Source organism: Neolamprologus brichardi, chromosome 12, assembly GCF_056152115.1.
Source record: "Neolamprologus brichardi isolate AB-2024 chromosome 12, ASM5615211v1, whole genome shotgun sequence".
NCBI lineage: Eukaryota > Metazoa > Chordata > Actinopteri > Cichliformes > Cichlidae > Neolamprologus > Neolamprologus brichardi.
Window position 1 is genome coordinate 21,441,657 of NC_142115.1, and position 25,333 is coordinate 21,466,989.

Here is a 25,333-nt window from a genome sequence, read left to right on the forward strand (position 1 = left end):
TTATTTTAAGACATTAGGTCTGTTCTAAAATTACAAGTCTGGTCTCATCGAGAGCATTAGTGAGTTTTGGGCATGTGTAACAGCTTGTAAATGTCTTGTTGCATTCTTGGCATTGTGGGAATTTCTTTTCTCTGGATTTTATTAGAAATTTAAAAAGGGGGAAAAAAGAGAAAATGTGTTGTAAAATCTCCTTTTTTTTGTCTAATCGTCCTCATGTCCAGCAAAAAGTGCTTAAACTATAAACTCTTATAACTAAGTGAATTTGATTATATTTCCCGTGGTGTCAGCTGTAGGTTAGTGAAGTCCTGTCTTAAGACCTCGAGCTGAGGAATTTGAACACCATCTTGATGCTTTGTGCCTAACGTGCTTTCTAAAGGGTGGATCTGACTGAGATGCTCATTGACACTTCCTGCTCATGTAGTAGAGACTTGCCAATCACAAGGGAGCCTTGCCCTAAACCATAACATAATTTATCACCTACTTCACTCCAATTTGGGCCATAATTCACGAACTAAACATCACACTGGAATTAAATAAGACACAAAAATGATGATAAAGACCCATTAACCCATCAGGAGATTATTTATTGGGCTCTTATGACAGGGGGCAGAGAGGAGGTTTTCTAAGATACTAACCAATCAGGGGGTTCAACCTCTGCTGGCAATCATAAATAATGCAGGTTTAAGGCGCTTCTACTAGAGACATTATTAGAGGGGCGTTCAAAGTCAAAGAATCTGAAATTAAAATCTATGGGAGGATTCATCAGCAGCAAAGATGGAGGTAGAAGTCGACGTATCAGAGGAGAAACAAAGATACATTTTTGGCGATTGTTGAAATTGATAAAAAAACAAGATGCTTCAAATTATTTCTCATCTAAGTCTCTGGAGGCGTTTCTAAGCCGTACCTTCAGACTTCCTTCTTGTTTCTGCATTGGTTTTACTCATCAGACCCAGAAACTGTGTCCATCTTTTATACTAAATCAGTGTTTTGAAAGAAAGAAATGCTGGACAGATTTTTTTCCTAAGCTCTTAAAAGAATTTTTTAATTAATTTATTTTTAAGTAAGTATTCTAGGGTTTGCTTGGGTCCAAGTTGGAACCTGACGAGTATGGAATTTTTAAGACTGATGAGACACATGAAACATAAACATTCATCACATGTATTTTATTTTTAAAGTTTTTTTATTTTCTTGGTTATGCTCTGCCCTGCTTGGATCAGCTGGTTGTTGTGTTTTTTGGAGTTCCAATAGGGGTAGGGGGGTAGACAATATGGCCCCCAAATTATATCACATTTTAAGAAAATTAGCAGTAACAATATTTCTGAATGAATATTTAAAAATGTAGTGAATGTTTTATCAATGCTTTTAGCTTGTAGGCCGTAACTTTATAAATGTGAGTAATTAAAAGACATTTCCTGTCTTTCTTTATCAATGAGCTACTGCTACCATTGACACACTTCAACATTTAAAGTGTGAATCTATTGAAACAAGCTGCCTGCAGCAGTCTATTGTAGTGTTTTTACCTGGAAATTTTAAGTATAAAACAGCTGCATGACGCTTATGATTACCAATAACTAAAGTAGCTCAAACTTCTAACAAAATTGTCACACAATAAAACCCACCCTGGGATGTTGGAGCTTTTTAATGAACTGCTTATAGTCCTGCTTTACCAAGCAAGCGTCAGTAAAGTCACTGTTTGCTCTTTCTGTCATGTGGAGCACAGCTAGCAAGTGCTACAGTGGGGTCATTTGTTTACATTTGAGTCGCACAGCACCAGCCGCTAGCACCTCCTCTGTGGCTTGTTGTACTTGGTTGTTTTTTTGTTTTTTGTTTTTTTAAATTTTATCTATATTTATTTATTTATTTATTTTTCTGCCTGATTTAATGTTTCCACATTTAGCAAGAATTTTTTTTCTTGCGCATTTTGCTAAGTACCGTGCTTTGTTGGAGGCTGTTGAAGTAGCTCCTTTTTTAGGTAGTAAATCATCATTGGAGCATTTTCTTTCTCATCTTCGCCATGTGGCATTATTGCACAGCTATAGATAAAACTTCAAATGAAGGTCGTTATGAAAGTAAGCCGTGCTTGAGTCTTCTTGTTTGAATTTTCCATGTCTTCTTGGCCGTAAAATAGTGTCTATGGTGCTATGCTGGTTTGTTACACAATGTTTTGTTTGCCAGACTTGATTGGTGCACTATCAGGATGAATAAGTATACGAGGTAACCGTTAGGAAGAGTTAATCTATCTTGCATTCATTCAAATAAGTAAGCCATTAGCGACAAACACAGGTTGCCATCGGTGTTGCTTTCCTCGTTGGAGGCATATATCACAGGCATAGCCAGTTGGCGGTGAAACAAAACTCTGTACAGCAGGTTTCACAGACCGCAGGTAGCTCCTCTAATGTTAGCAACTCAACAAGCCTCGTTTCTGTCTATAGCTGCCCGAAATTGGGGCAGATATCTGTCTATTTTGTTAGGCTCTAACACTAAAATGTGAGGTTGAAAGCCTAAAATCATAGTTTTAGGTCAAAAGCTTTGGAGAATTGCAAATTCTGGAGGTCTCAGATGGTGAGGGAGTGACATGAGGGGAGAGAACAGAGCATCTGGCCAGCATATGAGATGGAAGGGAATCCCAGGAAACTTGGTGACCCACTTCTTCCTGGTTTTTTTCCTTTAATGTAACATTTGGACATCAAAGGAGTTGAGACACATGGCTGCCATCCTGTAATGGATCTCACGTGAGATCTAAGAAACTAGAGACGGAACAAGCATCTATGCCCTCCATCTACGCCCTCTGTAATTTTCTCTCTCAGTAATTTTCCACCTACTGTATATTCATTTTTCTTTACCTACCTTTCGTCTTTCTGCTTTGTTTTTTTTTTTTAACCCGCTTCACCTTTTGTACTGGATTTGTTTTTCCCAACGTTCCTTTCATCTAGCAAACGGCCGCCTCTTCCTCCCCTTCCCGCCACGATGATGTCTGATTGTTAACTCTCACAACAAAGATCTGTCTGTTTATCTCCATTCTGCCTTTTTAATGTCTAATCGTTATCATTCCTGGATAACTTCCTGCTTTTGTGAAGGCAGTTCAAATATTTAGCAGTAGTGTAGGACAGCTAAGCAAAGTTTCTTCTTCTTTTTTCGTTAATAAATCGATGGATTTCTTTTTATTTGTGTTTTCCTCTGCTAGTCCTCTGCTATCATGGAGAGACGTTCAGCATATCATTGTGAAAACCTCTAGAGCCGGACACCTCAGCGCTCCTGACTGGAAGACGAATGCTGCTGGTTACAATGGTAAACACTCACTCACTCAGACGTAAACCTTCAGTAAATGAAAGCAGTAAAATTCTTGAATCTCTGTTGCATCCAAACCTGTTTACTTCTTGCTCAAAAAGAGAGCATCAAAATATATCTGCTTATGAATTCAGACCATCTACCACAGTGTTTTCTCAACCATGAACCACATTGAATTTCAATATCTTATCAGTGCCTCTACACAATAAAAATAATCGGTTACAAGTCCCATGTGACTGATTTTAATTAATTTTCAAGAAGTTCGGTGTTTGAAGTCTGGATGGGTGATAATCATTAAAAAACATCTTTGAAATAAAGTTGATTTAACTTAATTGGAATTTGTCTTTATAAAGCTGACTTTTTGCCCCCCTAGAAGTGTTTGATATTTGTTTGAGGCTTTTGATTTACTGCTAGAAATCTGCGCTTCTTCGTTTCATACCGCCAGAATATCAAACAAACAAATAAACGTTACACAGAACAGAGCCAGTAACAGGTGGAGCTGACGGTAAAGGTAAAAAGGAAACGTAACAGCTCTGTGTTAGAAAAATCAGATCAGTTTGAACACAGGAGGATGATGTAAGGAATTTATTTTTCAGCAGATCTTATCTTAACTAACCAATTATTGCATTGTGAAAATGTATATTTTCATTAGATTATTCTGAAGGCGGCTGATGAGAAGTTTCCAAAAATGTCTTGTTCTTGCTTGCTTAAGTACGGCGCTGCCAGCTGCCATCTGTCAGGGTCCATGTGGTGGGTGCTATTTTGTAACTTTGAGTGCGTACCTGTGTGTGTGTGTGTGTGTGTGTGTGTGTGTGTGTGTGTGTGTGTGTGTTATTGTGTGTGTGTGTGTGTGTGTGTGTGTGTTGGAGAGAAACCAAGAGAGGGAGAACTAAGGGTCAGCCAGGCTGCAGGCCCAGTGTGCCTGGAGATTTTCCAAGTGACAGAGGAGAGGAGGAGGGGTGAGGAAGTATGAAAGGAATTCATATTTGATTAGCTGTACATATAAGCAGTCTTATTTTTTTTCTAACTCTTTTCTGACTAAGAGGGGCATTTAAAACGTAGGTGATAGAGTTTCACTTTGGTTGACACGTTCTGATTCTTCTCGGGCAACAATTGTAGGACTCTTAAAAACAACTACACTCATCGGCCGCTATATTAGGCACACCTCTTCATGAACACATTAACATATTTAATCAGGCAATCACATGCTCAGTTTTGAGGTGTAGGTGTGGTTAAGATGACCTGCTGAAGTTCACAATGAGCATCACAATGAGGAACAAGGTGATTTAACCCTTTATCACCCAAGTGCTATAGAGGGCATCTGGACTAATTCTCATCTGTCAGGAAGCATCTGATTTTTCCCTCTAGACCAAAATTGTTGAGGAGCTATGGTTATGTGAAGCACTTAAAATTTAGATGGAGCTTTTTTTTTCTTTTCTTTTTTCTTTTTGTTGTTTGTCTTCAGACACCCGTACTTGGTGAAAGCTTTGTGCTACTGTGACACATCAGACATAACCTCAAAAGTCATCTTCTCTTCTTTCTGAAACCGCTTGCCTTTTATTATGGTCATTTGAAGACTGGTTATGAGATTGACCGATGGTTTAAAAACAAAAAACAGGAGCTAGGTGACTTTGAATGTGGTGTAGTGCTTCAAAAAAGAGAAAATATCCAGGGAGTGGTAGTTGTCTGGGTAAAAATACCTTGTTGATGTCAGAGAGGACTGGTCAGACTGCTTTGACCTGATAGGAAGGCAACAGTGACTCAAATAAACCCCTCTTTTGTCCAACCTGGTGCTACCCGGTGAGGCCAGATTCTGTTAAAGGATGTTGATGCCGATGTTGTACTGTGGCTGCTTAAAAACGCAAAATCTTCTTAAGGAGCTTTAAGATGTAACCCGCTTTTGACAAACTGTTCGTAGCCAAAAACAATCGAATAAATCAGCCTAACTGTGACTTTCTGCTGTTTCCTGCAGTCAGCCACCTGTATGGTTTCGGCCTGATGGATGCCGAGGCGATGGTGAAGGAGGCGGAGCGATGGAAGCAAGTTCCCACTCAACATGTTTGTGTGGAGAGTGCAGACCGACAAATCAGGTAAAACATAAGACAGGTTGCATAATCTCTTATAAGTCATAAGTATGTGGACAAAACACTTGAAGCAGATTTGAGATCAGACTTTGGGAACCTGGCTGCAGGAATTTTACTCCGTTCAGTCACAAAAGCATCCTTAAACTCTGCTGTAAGCTGATGAGCGATGTTCGTAGTTGGTATTCCAAAATGATCCCAAAGGAAGCACGGGATACGGGAAACAGCCTCTCCCAACTGTTGCTACAAAGCTGGATCACTCCAGCTTTGTAGCAACAGTTTTAAAAGAGCTTTAAAATTTCGCCAATTAAATTAAAAGCTTGGTGTTCCTGCATTAAATAATCATGGATGTCTACTGCTAGGGTGATTTTAATTTTATGTTAAAAGAGTATATGTATATGTACAGTTTCTATGACACAAAGGAATCTGATCCCATCTAGTGTCCTCATATACCAACAAGTCTCATTAAATATGCTTCCATTCTGGCTAAATCAGATTTTGTAAGCTGTTGTGAGAGCCCCTGCCGCCCCCACTCTTTGTTTCAATCTGTTCCCCCCTCTCAGTTGTACTGTCTTTCTTTTTTCTTTCTTATTTCTTTCTCTCTCTGGTGTTTTGCACTGGCATGTGTTTCAGAGTGCAGTTGTGCAAGCTGTACCTTGATAGGGGCCAAGCATTAGTTCTGGCAGGGTGGTTCTCACATAAGACCTTTACTATGTGTGTACACACACGCACACACACGCACACACACACGCATATGCGCACACACTTGCATAGAGAGAGCCAGGGCTTCACAACTTGTTATTCTTGATGCAGCTGGAAGCCTGAGCTCTGTTCTGTGTTAGGCAGGCTGGCTGAACTTGGGCTCCGAACTGGTTTGCTTTCAGTCGAAGGCTCAGTGGCCAGCGACTGCACCATTATCACTGTCATTCTGTCTGTTCTGCACCAGTGCACAAGCCAGCCCATACGAGGCTTATGTAAAGTCTAACTCCTGTCGGAGGCTGTTGTGTTAAGCAATCCTTACTGGTGGGTAATGGAGAAATATATGTGCTGTGAATGGGATTAAAGCATTGTTTTTGAACAGAAGTAATACTTCCATTAAGCCACAATAAGAAGAAAGTAAGCAATCAACAGAAATAAAAGGCGTTGTATTGTTTTTTTTTTTTGCTTCTGAAGTGAAGGCAAAACAATCATAAAAGTTTTATCTGTGACACATTTTCAAATCTGGATTCGTCCCAAAAGGAGCGAAACGACCTCCTCCATAAACCAAAGAGTTTGTTTAAAAATAAAGAAAAGACGACAGCAGGCACACATGTGCAGTTAGTTCGCTGCCACATCTCTCTGGGCGTGTATTCTGTGCTTCTAGTGCAACTTGCGACATAAGTGCAGTCATCACCTCACTGCTGTGCTCCCACACACCCTCTGGCTGGCCCCTCTGACCACGTTTGGTAATGTCTGTCTGCAGCTGATCTCAGCACCACTTGGAGTATGCAGCAGGAAAACTGCATAATCCGAGTGCAATCAGACTGGTGGTAATCAGCCGTGCATCTGCTCGGTCCCAGCACGCACGGTTCAGCTATCTGTGCGGTGTCATAGAGCAGAGCTGCTCTGTCGGCTCCAGACTCCCCAGACGTTACCGCTGACCGCTTTCCAAACATCAAAACGGACATTCAGTGTGTTCACTGTTATTCGCTCCATCTAATCTGCTTCACCACCAACAGTTGTTTCTGTTTTGTACTTTATGTAAAAATAGTTGCGTCAATTAGCTGCTCAGACTTCCATTATGGAAACGCTCAGATAGAGATGAGGGACAAATGGAAAGATTATCGTAGATTATTTTCCTCTCTGCATTCAGGAAAACGTGTGCTGCTCATGTGCTGCTTTTAATTATAAATCGCCGTCGTTCCTTTCTTCACCGCTCTAACCGATGTGAGACAGATTAATTTAACGTACCAGCTCGGGTAATTTAAGCAGCATTTCTTAGCGGAAATCGTTACTTTCATCTTGGTGGCCAGTGTTGGCCTTTTGCAAACACATCAGTCACAACAAATTGATGTTTTTTAGCAGTAATTAATAATCAGAAGACCAGCATTAATTACATGGTCTGAACAGCCAAAGCTGAATATTTTTATTAATGAAATAAGCCACTTTGTTACTGTTGTTCTCAATCAATTCTCGAGCCAAATGCGAGGAAGTGTCGCTCCTGGAATCGCTTTTGATATCACGGGCTAGTTTGTAATTGCCTCGGGGCAATTTTACAGGCAAAGATGAACATCTGTACCGCATGGCTTCATAACTAGAAAATGTCGTGGTCGTGATTGCAACGCTTAAAACGGAATCTTTCAAAAAAGTTTCCAATATATAATCAAACAACAGAACTCATTGGCTGTTCTCTCAACCCCCTCCAGCCTGCAAGAAATTATTTTAGTAACTCATTTTTGTAATGTTTTGAAGAAAGTGTAATGTTTTAGTTTCCAGTGAGTAAACGCTGCATGTAATCCATTGGCAGCAGTGAGCTGATGTGTTAAGTTGGCTCAGCTGCTCCATGTGTGACTCCTTTTCTCCAAAGTGTTGCGCTGGCAAGATGGTTTTCATTGTCCCCTCTTGTGGACTCGTCCAGGTTTTGGTGCTGTATCGCTGCTCTATTAAATCATAGCACAGATGTTATTCAAGGGGCCATTAGATGTTTATGTTGGCTGCTCGGTGAGCTTTCTGCTGCTGAGCCGTGCATAGCAGACTGAACAAATAATGTTCTTTGTCTTTCTTATCGTGTTCAGGTTCTTGGTTTCTTTGGCAGAGTGAGGTTCAAGAAATGAGAAATATTAATATGGACTTTTTTCTCTCTCTTTTTTTTGCATGCCCTTTGGTTTTCAGAGGTTAAATCAAAAGAAGTGAAGTGAAACTTTATAATTACATTAATTGTGTCATGGCAATTAGAGCCATATCACTATGGAGACGGCCACAGTCTAAGGTTTAAAATGCCTCAGTTCATGTAGAGTGATATTGGGCAGATAAATCCTGCACATCCCTTGCAGAGAAAATAACTGTCAGTATGGTAAGAGAGACACCACAGCTGCAAGTTTATATTATTTTTTTATATATTGTGTATATTTTTTATTGGAGCTTTTTTGTGATAGTGGTACTTGTTCACTGCTGTCCTTGCTGTTTTGTAGCATCTGTGACCACATCATTTCCTCTGGGAATAACAAAGTTTTCTGATTCTGAAAAACTTAAAGTGGTTAAACTCTGTTTTCCTCCAGAACCATCCGTCCAGAGCACGTGGTTCGGTCCGTGTACAAGGCGACAGGATGCACTGACAACCCCAACCATCACGTGATCTACCTGGAGCATGTGGTCGTACGCATAACGATTACACACCCTCGCCGTGGGGACCTGTCAATCAACCTGACTTCACCCTCAGGGACAAAGTCTCAGCTGCTTGCCAACAGGTACAGAACCTACTGTGAATGATCTTTTGCAAAGGTTCAGCTTCATGAACTTGAAATAAAAGATCACTTTTTCCACTTTCTTTTTATGCATTTTTTTTAATTTAGTTTTTTTTTAAAATGCATGCATGTGTATATTATACATTGCTAAACCAACGCCTTTGAGAATAATTTTTGGTAGCCCAGCGGGTTTGTGCCGTTCCATTTAATGAAGAATAGCTGACCTTAATCTGTTTAATATTTGGGTTAGAGATTTATATAATAAGCATATTGTCATGACAGAGGAGTCTAACAGGGGTTTATATGTTAGCGATAAATCTACATGGGTACCTAATAATTGCAATTCCTTCTGAAACCATATGCTGAACGTAATGTCCACCTCTTTAGAAATGTAATTACACAGTCCATAGGATCTGTGATTGGCCCATTCAGTACTGTAGGTTCCTCCTAAACATTTCCAGCTGCTGCTGCTTCTTCTGGTGTGATTTTTCAAACCAGCTTAAAGAGAGAAACTGCACCACAAACTTGTGTTTTGGTGGCTATACTTGCTCGTCATGTGCAAATACAAATCCTGGCAAGGGCATCGGGCACTTAGATGGTAAATGGTTTGTATTTGTATAGCGCTTTACTAGTCCCAAAGGACCCCAAAGCGCTTTACACATCCAGTCATCCACACATTCACACACACATTCACACACTGGTGGCGGTAAGCTACATTGTAGCCACAGCCACCCTGGGGCGCACTGACAGAGGCGAGGCTGCCGGACACTGGCGCCACCGGGCCCTCTGAGATATTACATGAATTTATTGTAGAAGTATAAACTATAGCAACTTACACACATGCCTAACGAAAGATCCCTGGTCCAATCTTGGGAGGGAATTTTTTTAAGGGGTTATGTCAGGAAGGGCATCCTCTATAAAAATCCCCCAAATAGAACATGTGGAGATACCTTGTGTGGTGATATCTTGTGAATAAGGGAGCAGCCGTAAGTTGCTGAGTCTACAACAATGCCAACTGTGACCCCGTCATCTTTAACAGGCTAAAAACCTTCTTTACTTTGTGTGACATCACAACAAAGGAGGCCCCAAAACTTCAGCCATAAGGAACCTAAAACGAGACACTGCAGTGCCCAGGGTCTTTGGCTGTATATCCTTTAGCTTTAGCTGTGTGGAGTAAATCAGATAAATGACACACTGGTGGAGATACTTTTTCTTCAAAGGAAAAGTTAGTAGCACTTCAAGAAAGAACTTCAAACAAGAAAGGAGGCCCTCTGAAGTTTAGAACAAGCTAAGTGTGATTGCATCACTCTCTTAAATTATTGTTATTTTTTTATATTTGAGCTCCAGAAGTTGGGCTGGATGCTTCTATAGCCACTTTCCATCAAAATGAGTAATTTACGTGCTGTCGTTTTATAGAAAACGCAGAACAGTGCTGTGTTATTTCACAGAACATTGTAAAAAATACCGCCACTGCCAAAAAGCTGTTAAACCTTTATAGAAGGTAGTTGATATCTATCAGTCAAGAATCAATCAGTCAGCTCCTAAGTAGGAATATAACCTTGCGGATCATGCACTGAAATAGTGTTCTGAACAAGTTCGGGAGCTTAAAATAACCGATGAATGAATGCATAGGTAAGACAGCTTCCTTTGCACAGGCTCAAAATGGCTTTATTCCACTTATTCATTTTACTTTAGCATAAAACACAGAGTAAACAATTTTGTGTGTAAGCTATAGAAACTATTAGCTTCTATAGCTTATACATCTGAGTCCTATAAGATCAACATAGCTTGAAGCTACGTTGATCTTATAGGACTCAGTTGTATAATTTAAACTCTTCAGAAAAAAACTTGCTCAATCCACCAGTTTTTCTGACTCATGCCTGCCACGTCCTTTCATATAATTGCGTGTTTATCTGAATATGTCCAAAGTCCACTTACTACAACCAAAGAGCATGCAGTTGAGTGCCACAACAGACAGGAACAGCTTGAAGCTTGTGTGATGATGATGCATTTAGAGGGCTGCCAGTGCCAGAGTATTTCTATTAAAAAGAAAATTAATTTGAATATGAATGAAAATCAAATTAAACTCCTTATCTAACAGCAGTATCTGCAACTTCTATGGGCTGAAGTACACTGTTTCTGATCTTCAGTTATTAATTCTCTCATCTGTTTATTTTCTATTAAATTAATACCATTGCCGGACTTTAGGTCAGCTAAGACCTCTTTTTCATTGGTCTGCTGTGGAGTACTCCCCACAGTTTGTCTGGTTAATTTAGGAAAAATATGATCAACTGACAACAGATGGGAATGTGTTAAGATAATAAAAAAAATTCATGTGGTTTATGTGAAAAACAGCTGCTCTCCCTTCAAAAAGCAAAGCAGCCCTCAGCCCATCATACAGTCCTCATCACTTAACTGTAATATATTCATGGATTGATCCCATCTTTGGTTGTTATTGTTGGCTCTAAGACCTCAAGCTGAAGCTTGGTGTTTACCATCTACAGTTTACCTACAGTTGAACAGTGGCAAATATATCACTTCAATAGGAACATCCGCTCAGCCGCTTGTTAAGACAAATATCGAATATCAGCCAATCAAATGGCGACAACTGGGTGCATTTAGGCATGTATGCAAGAGCAAGATGACCTGCTGAAGTTCAAATTGAACATCAGAATGGGGAATAAAGTTGCCTTTGACCGTAGCATGGTTGTTTGTGGCAGTCTGAGTATTTCAGAAACTGATCTGATCATCTGGAATTTTTCCCATGCAACCATCTCTAGGGCTTACAGTGAATGGTCTGAAAACGAGAAAATATCCAGTGAGTGGGAGCTCTATGAGAGAACTGCCTTCCTAAGGTCATAGGAAGGTAGCAGCTACTCGAATACCCGCTGGATACAACCATGGTATGCAGAAGGGCATCTGTGAATGTACAGCATATTGAACCTTGATGCATATGGGCTGCAGCAGCAGAAGACCACACTGTGCGCCACTATTGTCAGATAAAAATGGGAAATTGAAGCTGGATCAAAATAGGAAAACAGTAGATTGGTCGGCAACATTTGGAAAAATGTTGCCTGATCTGTTGAGTCTCAATTTCTCTTTGACTTAGAGTAGGGTCAGAATTTGGAATGAAAATGGATCGTTCTACTTTGTGATAATGGTTCAACCTCAGGTTCTTAGCATACTTTGGACCCCTGGGTACCAACTGAGCATCATTTAAACACCACATGCCTATTGGTTTATGACCACAGCGTACCATCTATCCAGCTTACAACAGAATAATGTCACAAAGCATAAATCATCTTGAACCAGTTTCTTCTACGTGACAGTGTATTAACTGCACTCAAATGCCCTCAATGGTCCTCAATCTAACAGGACACCTTTGGCATGTGGTAGAACAAGAGATTCACATCAGTCAACCAATCAGCAGCATCTGTGTGATGCTATCAAGTCAGTATGGACCAATATCTCTAAGGAATGTTTCCAACAGCTTGTTGAATCTGTGCCATGATGGCAAAAGAAGGTCCAATCCAGTACTAGCAAGGTGTAACAAATAAAGTGGCCACTGAGTTTATGTTTACAACACTTTATCAACAGTTTTTGCTCATAAAAAGTGAATCAGCATCTTCCAACCAATCAGAATTCAGAGTTTTCACAGGTTTACTTAACCTCTAGTAAATCTCAGTACTGTACACTGCGCATAGCTCATTAAAGGCTCTGAATGTTTGCTCTTGTATTTGCAGGGTTTGAAACACTTCCTCATCCGATAAGTGTCTGTGTGTTTGTAACTGTGTGTACTTCTGATGCACAGGTTGTTTGATCACTCCATGGAGGGTTTTAAGAACTGGGAGTTTATGACCACCCACTGCTGGGGAGAGAAGGCAGCTGGCGACTGGGTCCTAGAGATCTATGACTCACCTTCACAACTTCGCAGCCAGAAAGTGCCTGGTATGACAGTGTGAATAGTTTCTTTAACTGAATCATGTTGTATTCATTTTTTTTACATAGATTTTTATGTTATGGCAACAGAAGAAGCAGAAGAGCCATTAACTTTCTCTGGAATAGGTAAAGTGCCAACAGGGCCATGCATGTTGCTCGGGAAGCCGTGAATTTTGTAACTGAAATTACCCACTAATTTACTGTCTCAGATGAAGAGTAGTAGGTTCTTAAAAGCTGTTACATCAGTCACTGTAATGCCATATAAACTACCTAGCTTTCCTTGGGTATCATTAAAACGTTTCGTGGTGGTTTCTGAAAATGCAGGGCGTAAAAGTGTAGTCGGGTTTATAGTGTGACCTGATTATACCAGTAACTCTACAATATAAATATGAGAACACCCCCATTTACCCACCGCAAGGAGAGACCGAAATACCTCTATTTAGGATAACTTTTATAAGTCTCATCTTGTCTTTTCAGGCAAGCTAAAGGAGTGGTCACTGGTGCTGTATGGCACCTCTGTGCACCCGTACTCAACTGGGCACATAGATAAGCCTCAGTTTCCAGATGATGAGGAATTCCCAGAGGAGTACCCTGGTAAGTGATAAATCCATTGCCGCCCACAGAAGGGTTGGTGACAATAGCAGCCTTTAGTAACATGTTTGTCATTGCCTTTTTTACTTCCCTGCTGTTGTGTTAAAATATTAGTATTGTAGTTTGTGATTTAAGGGTACTTTTGAAGTGCAATCAATTAAAATAGATCATTTTAAGAGGCCATAAGACTTGAAACCCCTTTTTCTTTCTGTATTTGAATCCAGGCCCCTGTGACTCTGAATGCAGTGAGAATGGCTGTTGGGGTCCTGGACCCCACCACTGCATTAACTGCCTTCATTACTTCCTCAAGTTCAAGAACAACACCAGGTCAGACTGCTTTAGATTGTCAGAAGTTATATTGCTCCTTGATTGTATACATCTACTCAAAATCAAACCTTCAGAATCGAATTGTATCACTCTTTGTTTTACGCCACTTGACTTTCTGCCAGAAAAGCTTTACATGGTGTGCTTTAGCCTTGTGTAGCACTGGCTCATCAGAGCAAGAAGGTTTTTGTGTTGACTCTTTTGCTCTCCCCCTCCACATGTAGGTTTTCTCTGGGTACTCCAGCTTTCTCCCACAGTGCAAACGCATGCATCACGTGACATTTCTAAATTAGCTGAGGTGTCAATCTGGGTGTAAATGGTTGTCTGTCTGTTAGGACAGTAGAGTCCTTGCAATTTGGAAAAAAATGGATGATTGCACAGTCAGCCTTATTCGACTGCAGTCACTCTCAGAGAAATTGGTGAAGGTTTGCAAATACTTTGCTACATGTTGCAGTAAGTCTCCACCGATGAGTGCAACATGTCCACACGTGTCTCTTTGCACTCATGGATTCGACCCAAGTGGTTGCCATCTAGTTATAGTCTGGTTATACATTCTCCTTAAACATGAAAGAACCCTGGTTGGAGACCGGGAGGAGACAAAAACCCAGCCTCAGTGACTTCACGGGCTTGTATGCTCCCAGTGCCAGACCCAAGCGCAGTTAAATGAGAGTATCAAGGGTGGGCAGCCACTATAAAATCTGTGCTAAATCAGACGTATCGAATTTTAACAAAGAAGATAAAAGATTTCAACACATGAATAAACAAAAAAAAATCACAGACTAAAAAACAAATGATTGAATGATTGTCCTGGCAAAACTTTTATTCCTTTATGTTCTTCGTTGTAGAATTAGGAGTGAGAACTACTTAGATCAGCTCAAACCCTATGACCCACAATACCAAAAAAAAATCTTGTTTAATGAACTCCAACAGAGCCATTTTTCTCTCTCCTCTGTTAATTTAAAGGCAACACATGGAAAACCCATGTCTGGCCCAGCAGTTGCTTCATCCTTTGATCGTTTTTAGGAGTAAGAGGTCCAATGAGCAGACGGATCAATATTAGCTGAGGGGCTTTCAATCAGATAGTTTTCCAAAGGTAAAGTGAACATTGGTGCATACAAATCCCTCGATCTGTAGCTTTAACCAGCCAAAGGCAGCATTTCAGTTGTTTACATACCTCAGAGAAACATCTGTTCGCCAGCCTGTTTTGTGTGATTGGGTTTGATCATTAGGAAACCTACAGAAATTTAACACCTGCGTTTATTTTTAGTGCATTTTATTTTATTTCTTTTCATGTGAATCCAGAAAAAGAATGTTTCTACATTTTGACAAGTAAATCTGAGAGAGAAAAACAAGAACTGAGAAACTGGCTACTGAGTTTTTGGAAGCTTTGCACCGCACTGTGCTTTATATAAGGAGACTGTTACATGGTGAGCTTGGAAACTCTCCTGATGGTGGCCTGATTAATTACACCACGTCAGTCTGATAAGAGAAACGCTGTCAGTCACGGTGTGTCCTGTTTGTCCTTTCCCCTTCTTAATTGTGTGTATACAAGCCCGTGTGTGACTGTAAATTTGTGCATGTGTCTACATTTTGTGCTTGCCCCCGGGATCAAAGTCTGTAGTAATTGCCTTTGTGTCGGCCTGTCTCTGGTCTAATAAAAGACAGGCCGATGCAGGTGCATGAGAATGTGCAAGCTTAGGTGCTGCCTTATCATTAGCTCACTTTAGAGGTGTGCTGCCCTTTTCTGCCACCACAGGGAGCAATTGATGAATGAAGATTGGAGGAAGGAGGAGGGGTGGCAGCAGCATCTAGTCATCAGATAATTACATCCCTACATGCGTGTTTGATGCTTCACATACACCAAAGGATGTGGGGGTCTTTGGAATTTCTTTTTATGTATTTTTGAGTTTGATTCTCAGGGTAAACTATCAGCTTGTAAATAGTAATTGATTACATTTTAAAAACATTTTTAATTGGTGTCCTGGGTTTAGAGGTTACACTACAGTACATGCTGTCGTTACAAAAGATATTTTTTTCTTTTTATATAACCATTTCAGCAAACCAGGGATGTATTTAAGTTGGAGGATAAAAGCATGTCTTTTGTACTTACACACGTGCAGTGTGTTTTTTTTTGGCAGAAGGTGCACGCTTGTGTGTGTTTTTTTGCTCTTTAGCTCTATGGAAGTCATTACTTCAGGGTGTGAGCTCGGGTTAAAATGATGGGGTGCTAAGGAGCTGTGAAGTTATTCAGTAGATGTTGGCCTGTTCGTTGTGTAAAACCTGCACGCACACATTTATTTTTATATTAGTTCCCAGATATTTTATTTCATTTTAGATCATATTTGCTGCAGAGATTATGTATTTATTTATTTTTTACATTTCGGTCCTTGGTTTTGATTTGGTCTTCACTGGTCTGCTGTTGAAGAACGCTGCCCTTCAGAGGAAACTACAGCCTCAATAAATCTTTAAGAAAAATGTGCTATAGATTTTTTTACATGCTTTCATGACACTTTTTTTCATTCTTCATTTTTTTTATACTAAGTTTTTTTTAAAAAAAGCTTTGATGTTTTGAGCTCCACCTGAGTGATAAACTTGCATAAACATGTTTCCGAGCCTAACTGTTCACTTATTTTGCGCAGCGTTGACTAATCAATCTGAATTGCTAGAGTCGCTTTGTATAAGGTTGTAATTTTTATTTTTTTCCCTCACCTTTTTTTTGTTGTCTTTATATTTGTCTTCAAAACCTCCAAAATTACATCTCAAGGAGGTTATCCTAATGCACTAAATGTGAATACTTTTTTTCTGTCTTCAATGACTTCCCTTTCTAGGATGTGTGTATCGGAGTGCCCCAGTGGATTTTTCCGTGATGATAGGAAACGTTGCAAGAAGTGCTCCTCCTCTTGTGAGACCTGTGTTGGTAGTCGTAGTGACCAGTGCACCACATGCAGGAGTGGTTTTAACCTCATCGAGGGCTCCCACACGTGCGTCGCCAACTGTCCTGACGGCTTCTACCTCGATAGCGGTAGGTTTCCCTGCAGGTCACACCGGGTTTGTCATGGCTAACCTCCGGGTCTGAAAAGTAAAGCTATTGCAGAAGTGCCATATCCTGCATATTTTTTGACGGCCAACAGGGGGCGACTCCCTAAGTAAAAAAAATCCCGATGGGTTTATGGTCTTAGTCGCTAGTTTTAGGTTTTATTTAAGAAAACGCAATGTTTGTTTCGTAGAATAATAATAATAATAATAATAATAATAATGATGGATTGCATTTATATAGCGCTTTTCGGGGCCCTCAAAGCGCTTTACAATTCCACTATTCATTCACTCTCACATTCACACACTGGTGGAGGCAAGCTACAGTTATAGCCACAGCTGCCCTGGGGCAGACTGACAGAAGCGAGGCAACCTTCCGGTTACAAGACAAACTGCCAACTCTTTGAGCCACGATTGCCCTGAATAAACATTAGAGTAACATAAACAAGAAGCAGGGAATGTGTTATAGTATATTACTGTTTCTCACTCAGATCTATGCTTCACTCGGTTTCAAAACGTCAGGTTTTTTGAAACCAATTAGTCACATCACGGTGGCTGTGCATTTCTTATTTACAAGCTGTCACACAGTTTTGTTATAAGTTTCTTGGGACTTCAGTTGTGTTTCTGTTGTGCACCTGTTTTCTTAAAATGCCAAATTCTCACTGTTATTCTCCGTGTCCACTGCATAATCATCTGTGCCTAAAGTTCCTTAGATTAAGACTGTAGAGAAATACACTGCCATTTGTAAATGGTGGAGGAGGTTTCTAAAAACCTCCACCCTTAGCAGTAACTATCACCAGTCTGCTTTCATTCACCACACCAGAATGATGCCATTGTACCCTTGAGGTAATGTCTAGCCACTTGTTTATTGTAATGCACTTGCTGATTCAAGCTGAACTGAAAAGTTTGTGGTAGGGAACCGTTTGGCTACGTCAAATTAAAGTGGAATAAAACATGAAATAAAGCAGATCTGCAGGAAGATTATGCTTGGATTAGGTTTACGATAATTTTTCTTTTCTTTTTTTTTCTTCCTGTGTTAAATTCTGGCATGTAAAGTATTCAGTAGTGCAGTAGTATTCACAGAAAGTATGTGCTTTACGGGTTCAGAATTTTTGCCAGTGTTTTTTTTTTTTTTTTTTTTTTAATAAAAACAAACCAGAAATGAGAGACTGACACTATGTATATATTATAATTATGTCTTTGTATTTGCCAGGATAGTGTGTAAGCCCTGGCAGCTCTGAGAGTCTCTGGCAGCAGATCTGAGATATTCTGATGCAAGTTTAATCATAACATTTTAACAGGCCAAGATGTAGTGGGTACATTTTCCCTTTTGGAATGGCAGCATAGCCGAGGGTTTTTTAGTTGTTGTTTTTTTTTTAAATAAGAAAACTGGAGTTTATATTCTTTTTAACATTCTGACAGCAACGTTGACATGATTTTGTTACCATATCACGGATAAACCAATGTAAGCTAGGCTCGCTGTGCTATTGATGGTAAAATTAGTGCATATCATCGTCATACTAAATGACAAAACGTTTGACCAGGATTGTACTATTTACTGTGGTTTCACGAAATCTTTTCTAATCATTAATCATTTTGTGAATTTGTTAAAATGCAAAAAATATTCAAGAAACCCTGATATAACATGGAGAAGAGTAGAAATCAGCAGCAGATTGTTTTTATACCCATTTTAAAAACCTTAAAATTTCTAAAGAATTTATATTGATTGATGAGCCAAATTACACTCTAATGTTCTCCTACAGCTCTGAGCCAAAATGCCAAAACAACATATCGTCCAACTTGGAAACCAGTCCGTAGCCTGCCCATGTCCTTCATTTCATCCTGTAAGGAAAAAAAATCCAAAAAATCCAACCAGCATTCTTACTTACAGTCTCCTCGTCCTTTCAGGGAATGATAAAACATGTTATTAGCATAACTTTTTGGCAATCACCATTGCTACAGAGGAGTCCATGTGCTTTGTGTCAAAGCGTGTCATTGACTTTAGTCTGCCTTTTGAAATATTCATCTAGACTCCCATCCTTCCTCAACACTATAATCTTCTTTCAGCCCCACAGAACCTTTCACCCCTCATCTTGCTATCTCCATTTCCTCCTCTTTTTTTTGTCCTTTTTGCCTCTTCTTCTCCTTTTTCTCTCATAACTTTACTCGCTGGTCTTCCTCACACATTCGACTCCATCTGATACTCTTCATCACTCTTTCGCCTCTATTCCCCTGCTGTTTTTTTTTTAATGCAACCAGACTTCTGGTTCCTATTATGTGCTGTGTATGACTCGCACACTGTGTGTCTTCCAGATTCCAACATTTTTAGGCGATGTCAGGAGAACTGTAAGAAGTGTACAGCCTCCAATATCTGCACAGAATGTAAACCTGGGATGAGGTAAGATGGGTGCCACATTGAGCAATTCCTGACTAGAGTCACTGATTATAGTTTAAAGTATTAATAATCTTCACAAACAGCACAGCCTTGAACTTTTTTAGTCATCACTTGAAAGAGGTGCATATGAACAGTAGCACTGTGCAAAATGTGTTAGTGTTAGACCACCCACCAGTCCTTTACGTCCTGCTTCACAGGAGTCCTACTGTCTTTTTTCAGTTCTCCAGGCTCTCTGAAGGTGTTTCAGTTTTTCTTTGGATAATGGCTGCTTTCTCACTCATTATCAGTCCAGGCCTTGTACTTGACCATTTTCAGAAGAATGATTGTTGTTGTTGTTGTTTAAAGCCACCTATTATTGACCTATAAGCAGTGATGGGAATAACGGCGTTACAAGTAACGGCGTTACAAGTCGATTCGTCTACTGTTTACTGTAGCCTCATTGGAATTGGTCTGAGTGGAAGGGTGGCTGTCAAGAAGCCAAGTTTTTTAACCAGCCAGGTATGACATATTATACAAGAACTGGGTTTGAAATCAGTGGTTTATGGGGTGATGAATCCAATTAACTTTTTGGTTCGGATTGTTGCCAATATGTATGGAGGATGCCTAGAGAGAGGTAGGACACAAATGTCTACAGCCATCTATAAAACATGGTGACATTGATGCATTTTCATTGCTGGAGATCTTATCAAAACTGATTTAATTTCAAACATGGACTAGTGTACAAAAGGCCAGCCAGTCGGCAGAACTCACGAACGGAGCCACATCTGCTGAGTAAGATATCAGCATACTGCTGCCATTTAGCCAATGAGCGGTGAGGCAACCCATTCTCTTCACCAATCAGAAGACACAATTCTACCTCATCATTACGCACACGTCGACGCAGAGACTTCGGTCGGAGCTGCAGGTGGGAAGAGTCAGCAGAGTTTTACTCACCGTGTGGATTTTCGTTCGTTCTAATGCTGTTAGCGGTGTGCGTCCATGAGACTAAACCACACCATCACTCACCACACGGCATATAGCATTTTACAGCCTGTTAAATCCCCCCACTCACATTATGGATGTGTGCTTTGGATTCTTGTTAAATAAATGAGTGAACGACAGATACCTGAGTGGCAGTGGATTTTGTGGATACGCCATCTGTTCTTATTGGACAACCCTGTTGAGATTGTGGATTCATAGAGTCAGCACCTTATCATCTACATCATTCATAGTCAGGAGGTCAAGTCCATCCCTCTTAAAGTGACCTAGCATCAGATTTTGACTCACAATGCAATACGAAGTGTAAAGCATCTGATTGGCAGCAAATTTATTTTTCAGCATGACAATGATCCCAAACACACTGCCAGTGCAGTAAAAGGTTAGCTGTGTAGAGAAAAACAAAGTAATGAAACAGTATGGGATCATCTCGACAGAGAATAGAACAAATGCCAGCCAACATCCAAAGAAGAGCTTTAAATGTCCTTCAAGAAACCAGGTGAACTATTCCTAAAAACGACTTAAATTACAAGAAATCCTGCCTTGCATTTTTCGTGACAGTTGTGTTTTGGCTGTAAGATGTTGGGCAGTAGGAGAGTGTTGTGATATTTTGTGAGAATCTCTGACAATCAGATTTGATTTGATATACCTTTATTAGATGTGAACATCAACTTCTTTTAGAAAATGGTCAGTTGCATGACGGTCAGAAAGTAAACAGGACTCAACTTCTGTCTTAAGTGTTTTTAAATTATCATCTGACTAACCAGGTTTTAATGTATAAGGAACTGCAACAGGAAAAGATTGGTGTGAAAACTTCCAAATTTTGCCCCTCATTGCAAACAGTTGGATGTTTTTTTTCACCATCTGTTTATATAACATTCACATTTAAATGTGGTCAGAAAATCGAACAAACTAGCTGGTCTCAAACACACGGCTCAGTTAAAGCTTTTTCACCCGTTCTTACACTCTTGCTCAGTGATGCTTCAACAGGAACAGCCACTGAACTGCTGTGATTATTGGACAACTCGCTTTAACCCCTGAACCGCAAGTGGGTTGTGGTTCTTTATACATGGACCGCTATGAAGGGCTTTGTGCTTTGATAAGCCTTGAATATAAAATTTGACATAGATTTCCCCCCAAATATCACTGTTGTGGTTCCAGGATAAAAACCTTTTGTGTTCATTGACTGTAATGCTGCAGAAGTGCTGCCATTTTATTCCAGAACATTGTATACTTTGTGGTTTGTACAGTGAACCGGTGAAACGAGGGTTTCCCAACTTTTATCCACTTGGGATCCATATTGAGTAAACCGATAGTTATCCAGTGGGGTCAGTGGCTTATTAAAGCCCACATATGCTTGTGTAATGTGGAGACCCAAAGGAAGAGGATCTGTTTTGCGTTGTAATCCTTACTTTGAAGAGGCTATGATCTGAACCGTTAAGCCAGCCATTGAGACATGGCTCAGTTCATCATTTGGCCACTTCCACAGGAGCCTCTTCAAAATGACCCAGCTGCATTTGACCTGACTGAGGATAGTTTCTAAAGTGCTGGAATTCCAGCTAGGTCAGGAAAGAAACACTTGTGAAGTGTTTAAACATACTGTGGTCTTGAACCCAACTTTTAAGTGCATAGTGTTGCCAGAGGTGGAGGTGGGGAGGGACACTTGTAGGCCATAATTTCCTCTGAACGCCTCAGAGACCACAGTAACACACACACACACACGCAGACACACACAGTCTCTCCTCTTCCACTTAGTCCACCATTAATGCTCAGTTAGGAGTCGGAGAGGAAGACGGGACCAGACGAAATTGTTTCTGGGAAACCTAAGCTAACGCGGACCAGCTGTTTTTCAGTTTAGCAAAGCTCACCAACCTGTCCTCACTGTGACTCCACAGAGCCGACTTTGTAACCTCCAAACCTGCTGCATATCTGACCTCTTCTCCACCATCTGCCACCTCTAAAATCAATGCAAAAATCAGAAGCATGTTGTTTTGATGCACACTGCATGCACACAAAGGAAAACATGAGGTTTTTTAATGTCCAGTGATTTTACTGCAGGATTTTCTGGTTTTACTTTAAAGTTACGAGTGCCTTGTTTCGCTTCACTTTCCAGCCTTCAGGCAAACAAGTGTCAGATGACCTGTGACCCCGGGACTTACTACAACGGCCATAGAAGGACCTGCGAACCATGTCATCGGGCCTGTGCCACCTGCGCAGGTAGGAAGCAATGCTTGCAGGATTTCATTTGTAATGTGCAGTAAATCTGTGCGTTTTAAAGACACGATCAACATTTTCTATTCGCCAGTGTAACGCTCAAAAATGCATTTGTGTCTTGCAGGCACAGGAGTCGAGGCGTGCACAAAGTGTGCGGACGGCTACTTACTTGAGGATTGGCGGTGTGTTTTAACATGCAGTCCTAGCTACTACCTGTCAGAGCAGACCTCAGACAACGGGCAGGTGCAGAGGTCCTGTAAGAAGTGAGTCAGCACACCTGCCAACACCTCTACGCCACGGTGAAAAGGGGTGGTGTGGGGGACGACTTTCCAGTCTGTAGAGATAAACAAGGAAGTTTCCTTTGCTAGTGCAAGTGCAAATTTCCAACTTAAACCTAACTTTAGCTTCCGCTGTTTTTCTTATTTTCTCCCTGCTCTGTGCATTTCTGGTTTCTGAGATAGCAGGCTGAAGATGATTCTCAAAACTCGGCTGCACTACACCTGTATTTAAAAATTCAAATGGGGTAATTCAGCAAAATTGCAATCAGTCACTGATGACAGTAAAGGTAAATGAGAACAGAAAGCCTGCAATGAAGGACTTCCCAGTAAACCGCAGTCACAGAGCCAGTCAGCGCTGACATTTGGTGCCGTCATTGTTTTGTTGTCTTTAAGCTGTGTGAGCTTTTCCCACAGACGGCTCTGTTGAGTCACCCTTCGCTAATGTTAACCTGAATGAGGACGGAAAGAACACGTAAACATAATCATATCCCCATGATTGACAATGGTTTGATGACTACTTTGCTAGTTGAAACTCATCCACAGCGTCAGACATCTTGTCTGTTCCTCTTATGGCCTTACCTCCCTGCTATGTTCCCTTCCCGTCTTGAATTATTTATTGCCCACTTGACCCTTTTACCGTACTGGATTCCTTCATGCTCAGCTTCAGATTTGTCTCAGAAAGTGATGTTTTCACACTAGCGGGATGATAAATGTGATAACTGTGTCTAACACTTGCTCCTAAAGGATTGCTTCAGGTATCTTCTCCTCCAGATTTTCTGTGTTCAGAAATCTGGCACATTTGCAGACACCGCTCACCAGCAGAAACCGAATAGGCCAATAATATTACATATAAGAAAAGTAAGAGAATAAATAGGAGAGTCTACATAAATTACAGCCTTTTCTCATCTTCATCTCTTTGTAAATGTCTAATACTGCAGTATAATATATTTGTCAGGGTTGTTTTCTGCTATTAATATAGTCATACCTTTAATAGTTCAGGAGTTTGTAGACTGACAAAGTTGAAATGTGAGCTCTAACAGGTATCATTCGTCATTGCCTTTATAGCGATCGATTTACTTCAGATTTTGGCGTGCAGGAATAAAGTTTGTGCTGCCTTAACTAGCATCTAATTCCTCACGCACCCTTCGGCAGGTGTGACAGTAGCTGCTATGAGTGCTTGGGGCCCGGGGAAAGAAACTGCAGCAGCTGCAACAGTGGTTACAATCTGGAGGCAGGAGCCTGCGTGGTGAGCACCATCTGCAAAGATGGTGAGTTGTCAGCTTTCTTATCAATACCATGATCTGGATAGTTGTTTATTATTTGGAATGGTTTTTATTTGGCCCACAGGTGAAGTAGTTTGACAAAGAAAATGATTCACTTGCGGCCATTTTTAAGAAATTTGAACTCTGAACTAACACGTTAAATGAAACCGCTCACTGTTGTAGCTCCTAACCAACAAAGCTGTGCTTTTGGCTTCTGTGCTCTACATCCATGTCCTGCATGTCACTAATATAAAACCTCTCTGGGACTACGTGCTCACACCTTTCTATCATATGACATTAACACAGTGCTTTCCTGGGTTCCTGAACTTTGTTAGACCGCATGGGCAGAAAAGATTGTTGAGTATCTACTTATGTGCGACCTCTTTTATGTTTTCCTTTGTATTTCTTGTGCTCCATGTTGGGGTCATTCATTCTCAGCAACACGCAAACCTGTTTGAGAGATTTCCTGAGATTTGGCACAAATGTTCACTTCGGCCTCCAATATCTAAATCTTGTCTTGCACTAGTTTGCTGTGACCTCACAAATACATTTTGGTAATAACTCGAGAAATCATGTGTTTATTATGGCTTAAGTTTAGAAAACTGTCCAACAAGATAAAATGCTGAAGTGGAAATATTTGGAAATGTGTGGAAATATGAAAAATATTGGCCCACGTTACCATTGTTTAATGCCATAACTCAAAGAGGGTGGATTGTGACCATAACTGTTCAGTTTCTAAACATTATTAAATCCCTTCCAAGTCTTCATTCATATATTTTTATATTTATTTAAATATTCTGCTCAATCTTCTCCTGCCCTACGTTGTGTTCTCCATTTTCTGTCTTCCACGGCTTGTGGCTTCTCCTTCCCAAATTGAGCATGCTTTGCTGATGGCTCTTCTAAATGCAAACATTCCCTTTCTTTCGTTATTATTTTTTTCTTTCCCCCCACTAACCCCTCTGATATGATGGTCTGATTATGAGGCTTTGAATAAATCCTGTGATTTTCTGCTCTAGCCGTGACCTTCTATTTAAAATGAACCCTTGGCCACGAAGTCTCGGCTTGTGATGAGATAAAGCTCCGAGGATAAAATATCTTTACAGCGTGACCTTTCTGTTAATGATGAGGACTTTAAGTGCACACTCAGTCTGTTTCCTGTCTTCCTAAACCCCCACCCTCCGCTCCAGCTTCTTACTGGTGATGTTTTGATTTGCAGCTCAGATGTGAACTGCTGTTGAGTTGTGAAAGAATTGGCTCACAGGATTTACAGACTGGCGGTCCACTTGTTGTCCCCCTTTTTTTTGTTGTTGTGCAAAATGAAACCACGGTGTGAATTTCAAAAATCTTCAATTTTCTAATTGTGTGACGTTTGTTTTGTTTTCTCTTTCTCTGTCTCTCTTTTCTCTCTTTTTTTCCTTCCTGAATCTGATTCCCTTCTCCTGACATGGACTGAAATCACTCCACCGGACTGCAATAATTTTCCTCCTCGATGAACATCACCTGTGATTGG

The 25,333-nt window shown here is 40.4% G+C and overlaps 1 protein-coding gene across 2 annotated transcripts in view; it reads left to right on the plus strand.

Annotated features, from left to right (window-relative positions):
* The window catches only part of pcsk5b (proprotein convertase subtilisin/kexin type 5b), a 62,868-nt gene that overhangs the window by 34,565 nt on the left and 2,970 nt on the right, over positions 1-25,333 (plus strand). For both annotated transcript variants that reach the window (XM_035907285.2, XM_006789715.3), the window contains exons 10-20: positions 3,185-3,288; positions 5,261-5,378; positions 8,627-8,815; positions 12,624-12,760; positions 13,229-13,345; positions 13,567-13,669; positions 16,495-16,688; positions 19,013-19,097; positions 22,183-22,286; positions 22,408-22,546; positions 23,714-23,829. In XM_035907285.2, coding sequence (XP_035763178.1) covers positions 3,185-3,288; positions 5,261-5,378; positions 8,627-8,815; positions 12,624-12,760; positions 13,229-13,345; positions 13,567-13,669; positions 16,495-16,688; positions 19,013-19,097; positions 22,183-22,286; positions 22,408-22,546; positions 23,714-23,829 — 1,406 coding nt within the window. The remainder of the gene's footprint in view (positions 1-3,184; positions 3,289-5,260; positions 5,379-8,626; positions 8,816-12,623; positions 12,761-13,228; positions 13,346-13,566; positions 13,670-16,494; positions 16,689-19,012; positions 19,098-22,182; positions 22,287-22,407; positions 22,547-23,713; positions 23,830-25,333) is intronic.